The sequence below is a fragment of the Triticum aestivum genome, chromosome 3B (genome assembly GCF_018294505.1).
Source record: "Triticum aestivum cultivar Chinese Spring chromosome 3B, IWGSC CS RefSeq v2.1, whole genome shotgun sequence".
NCBI lineage: Eukaryota > Viridiplantae > Streptophyta > Magnoliopsida > Poales > Poaceae > Triticum > Triticum aestivum.
The window spans coordinates 742436358-742441084 of NC_057801.1; the positions used below are offsets into that span (position 1 = coordinate 742436358).

At 43.6% G+C, this 4727-nt stretch overlaps 1 protein-coding gene across 1 annotated transcript; it reads left to right on the forward strand.

The window, feature by feature from the left end:
• Positions 1-424: 424 nt before the first annotated feature.
• On the forward strand, positions 425-4170 carry LOC123066273 (putative F-box/LRR-repeat/kelch-repeat protein At1g11620). The gene is made up of 3 exons (XM_044489387.1): positions 425-1575; positions 2478-2573; positions 3453-4170. Exons 1-2 carry the CDS (start codon positions 474-476, stop codon positions 2552-2554), a joined length of 1179 nt encoding a protein of 392 aa, XP_044345322.1. The 5' UTR covers positions 425-473; the 3' UTR covers positions 2555-2573; positions 3453-4170.
• The last annotated feature ends 557 nt before the right edge of the window (positions 4171-4727 follow it).

Consider the following 4727-nt stretch of genomic DNA (forward strand, 5'->3'; position numbering starts at 1 on the left):
AACCAACTCTGGTTAAAATTAACGGTCAAACTTATGTTTCGAAAGACTTGTGTGCCACGTGTCGAAGGGTGGAAGCAATATAAGTAGGGGCCTGCTCGGAGTCGTTCCGCTCCATGACTCCGCTCCCGGAGCAGCCGGAGCCGCGGTTGAAAATCATGGAGGAGGCAAATAGATACTCCGCAGATCCTTGTATTTTACAGAGCTGACCGATTGCCGAACAGGTAGTATTAATGAGTGAGGTGTGCCTTTTCTTTCTGAGATAAAATTGAGGTGTATCTAACGGTGTATCATTTCAAAGAGAAGAAAAATACACATATATTCAGTGGAGTTTTATGTGTGTGGCTGTTAAAATGAACCTGCTGTTGGAGTAGTTTTTTTGGGGGGGGGGGGGGGGGGGGGGGGGGGGAATATGCTGTTGACTAGTTGACCTGTGCGCCGGCAGCCAATTCCCCAAATCAATTGACATCCTCCGCATGAGCACGAGAGGGCAGATGGCTCCCCGCCGCCGCAGCACCTCTCCGCCGCCTGCCTCTCTCCCAGACGACGACGACATCCTCCGGGAGATCCTCCTCCGCCTCCCGCCGCGGCCGTCCTCCCTCCCCCGGGCCTCCCTCGTCTGCAAGCGTTGGCGCAGCCTCGTCGCCGATCCCCAATTCCGACGCCGCTTCGGCGACCACCACGGCAAGCCCCCTCTCCTTGGCTTCTTCCTCGAGGACTATCCGTCCTCTCAGTTTGTTCCAATACTGGATCGACCAGATCGCATCCCCGGCGCTCGCTTCTCCATGACTCTCAACAAGGGCAACCGCATCGTCGACTGCCGCCACGGCCTCGTCCTTTTCATCCGCCGTCGCCCGCGGCGCCGCCTACTTGTGTGGGACCCCGTCGCCCGCGAACAGCGCCGGCTCATCGTCCCACGAGAGCTGGACAACGACCTGCTCATGTTCAACGGGGCCGTGCTTCGCCCTGCCAGCGGCCATGGCCATTACCAGGTGGCCCTGATAGCCCATGACAGACTTAGTAATCATACAAGAATTTTCGCATGCCTTTACTCATCGGAGACCGGGATATGGAGCAAAATCAATTCACTGCAGCTGCAATCGTTTATGGCCACGCCAGAACCCAGTACTTTGATTGGGAATTCCTTTTGTTGGTTACTTAAGGTTCATCCTGACCTTCAACATGTCATACTTGAGTTTGATCTGGATAGGCAGAGCCTAACTGTGATAGACCTGCCACTACAAGTAAAAGCTCGCCCTTTCAAGTTAAGGATTGTGCCGACCGAAGATGGTGGGCTTGGCATTATCCATCTCTCAACATTTCACAGCCAAATATGGAAGAGAGAGCCTGGTTCTGTATGGGTGCACGACAGAGCTATTGAATTCGAGGAGCTCAGATCAGCTTGTAAGGGAGACCGATACCCCCTCATAGTGGGGTTTTCCGAGGACAGTAATGCAATCCTTTTACAGACGAATTCTGGTGTTTTCATGGTCTATCTCCGGTCCATGGAGTTTAAGAAAATTTCCAATATGGGGAACTTCCATCTCCATTATCCATTTGCATGCTTCTATCCTGGAGGTAATAGCCAGCCTTTATACAATTCAATTCGCAGTATTATAAGATAAATTTATTCTTAGTACTAATTAATTGCTGAAATGCCTATCATATCCTTGAGTGTTACGCTGATGATTGATGTTCAAATCACATCAATTTTCCTTTTGCTGCTTGACCAATTCTTTGAAAGAAAATAGTACTTACGATCACTGTTCTACGCTGTTGGTCATATGTATAAATTGTGTTTCAAATGTAGTCTTATGTGCCTATCTGAAGTATATATCTTTTCATTTCAGCACCAGATGCATAACAGTTGGAAATCGACCTAATAGCTATTGTCTGTTGTGGAAGAGCCCTGCTGTGATTAGCTAGTTCAGATGTACAACTGGAAAATAATAAATGGGCCCGACCTATTGTGTTTCTAGTCAGGTTTTTAGTTTTGGCATGTCTTGATTTCCTTTTGCTTAGTCTGACAATGAATTGAGTTTACTAAATATAATTTCTGGAAAGTCTCTTAATCTTTTCTCCCCTGTGAATTGTGTTATGGTAATATTCAGTACTGGGGTGCAGTTCTCTTGACAATGTGACACATAACAGCTAAACATGAGAGCTGGGACTGAACCAGTTGAATGTGTAACTCCATTGCCAATTTTTAAAGCTAAAAGCTAGTTACACTTCATTTGAAGTTGAAACCAATCGAATAAATTGAAGTTCTATTATGTTTTGTGGAATGTCTTCTGGAAGTGAGGGGTCTACTTGCACTAGAGAATAAATAATTTCCTTTATGTCATGTTTTTTTAATCTTCGATCACATAACTACACAGTACCCACCTCTTAGTTCGCCTAGATATCCCACTACGATTCTCTCCTCTATCGATGGTTTTCCATCGGGATTGTCGTTGGTTCCTGACCTACTGTGCTTGTAGGGACTGGCATTGGTGATGGACATGGTGGAGATGACGTGTTAGAAGATGTGAAATGGTTGTTTGTTGAGACATGCTAGTATGATGTGATGACTGAAGGTGATGTTACATTATCTCCTACTATATGTGTCCATCGGGGATATCTATGCTATTTTACAATTTACTGGTTATTGCTGCATGGGCTTTGACTGGCGATTTTTCTTATGAAATTATTAACTCCAGTAATTTGTAAGGCATCCACCATTTGGCCTAAGTAATTGAAAACTATATACATCAGAAACTAAGTAATTCAGAACCCTAACTAGTACAGTTTCTGTTAGCACATTGGTAAGTTATACTCCCTCCGTCCGAAGATACTTGTCGGAGGAATGGATGTATCTAGATGCAATTTAGTTCTAGATACATCCATTTTCATCCATTTCTCCGACAAGTATTTCCGGACGGAGGGAGTAACTGATAGGTATCTCTAGTCGAGCCAGATGTTGCTTTTGTTCTATATGCAATCAATTTCTCTACCTGATCACTAGTTTATACTATATTGCACAAGATGAAAGTCACATGACTAGGTTCATAAATAAACGATATTTCCAGGTTACATAAATTTGAAATTTTGTATGGCATTATTATATACTCCTTTCGTTCACAAATATAAGATGTTCTAACTTTTTTCTGACTCGGATGTATATAAACATGTTTTAGTGTGTTTGTTCATTCATTTCATTCCGTATGTAGTACATATTGAAATATCTAAAACATCTTTTATATTTGTGAACGGAGTAAGTACTTGTTAACTCTTGACAGTAACAAAAATAGCGGTCAAAGGCTCATCTTTTCTGACTTGTAATGCCGTGCAAAGTTTAAAATGGCATCCATTTTGGGCTGAAAGTAATGTTGTTTTATGAGTTGACAACGTAGTATCTGCTGATACTAGTTGTGAGTAATTCCAGTATGCTTATGATTGTATTGTTGTTTATACAGGTATGGCTAAGTTGGAGGAATGGCTTATCGGTGTAGGTTCTTCTATTTTTGTGTTTTCTGGTGTTGTGGCCAGTGATGGTCCATTCCATCTGAAAACTGATCCGTTGTAGTACGTACTTATCATCAAGTGTGAAGTACACTTGCATGAGCGAACTGTTTAACTTGTTAGCTCCCACTATATATTTCTTCAGTAGCCTCTGTAGGCAGTGAGAAAATTGGCAGTTCGGCACAGTGGGTCTGTGCCTTGTAGTTGAGTAAGACTTTCAGTGGTTCTGCAGCCAAGCAGCCTCACCTCTTAGTTTGATGGGTTGGTGTTCAACTAGTCTCCAGTGGGTCGCTCATGCTGGAAACACCAGAATTCAGAGGCTAGCTTCCATCTCTGCCTAGCAACTACTCCAGTCCAGCAATGATGGTCATTTCCCGGCTTCCATTGTTAGACCTAATCTGGTTGCCTTATGCGTGTAAGTGATCTGATCTAGTTTATCTTGCGCTTCTGTCCGTCATAGTTAGCAGGGATGCGGAGCAGTATGATGATCTACTGCTGCTGCTGCTGCTGTTGGGGCTGTAGAATTCTACAAGGTGAAACACCGAAACCACAAGTTTCGCTTTTGTACCGAAATCAGGTTGTCGAGTTGGTTGTTCGTGAATAACTACTGATGGAACTCAAGGTGTAGTTTAGACGAGTTGAGCCAGACCAGAGCAGTGTGTCCTCCCGAAATTGTTTTGTTTCCGTGCTGAACTGGAGAAATTGTTTCAATGGGTCTGACTATATCTCATCTAAGTATGACATCAGCAACTATTTCTGGCATGTTTGTTCGTTTCTGTCACGGTCGCTAACATTGCTCACGTAGCTAACGTCCGGCCCAACTGTTTGTTTCTGTCACGTTCCTTAGTCCAGCCCATCACTCGCTCACGATTCCCGCTTGGGCTGCTCCAAGAAAAACAATGATCGTGAAAAACAACGATCGGTTGTAACTTGTATCACAGTGACCTTAAGAAAAGCAGTTATACTGATTGACACTGACATATGTAGCAGATAAGCAGTTACACTGACTCCATCAGAAATAAGAAATGAAGTGTTCTACTTAGGAAGAACACCATCAGTATGAGCAATGCTTGTGTAGAAAACAAAAGGACAGATTCTCAACTGTTAGAAGTGGTTTGCATTCACTACTAATCTATTATCATGCATAACTGTTCTGGATACCCAGACAAGACCAAATGAAAACTCCATCTACAGACACATATCAATGACAGATTCTCAATGATACTAGT

Coding starts and splice junctions, on each gene's coding strand:
- LOC123066273 (XM_044489387.1), top strand. CDS start 474: ATGAGCACGAGAGGGCAGATGGCTCCCCGCCGCCGCAGCACCTCTCCG. Junction 1,576..2,477: donor TGCATGCTTCTATCCTGGAG/GTAATAGCCAGC, acceptor CTGTGCTTGTAG/GGACTGGCATTGGTGATGGA.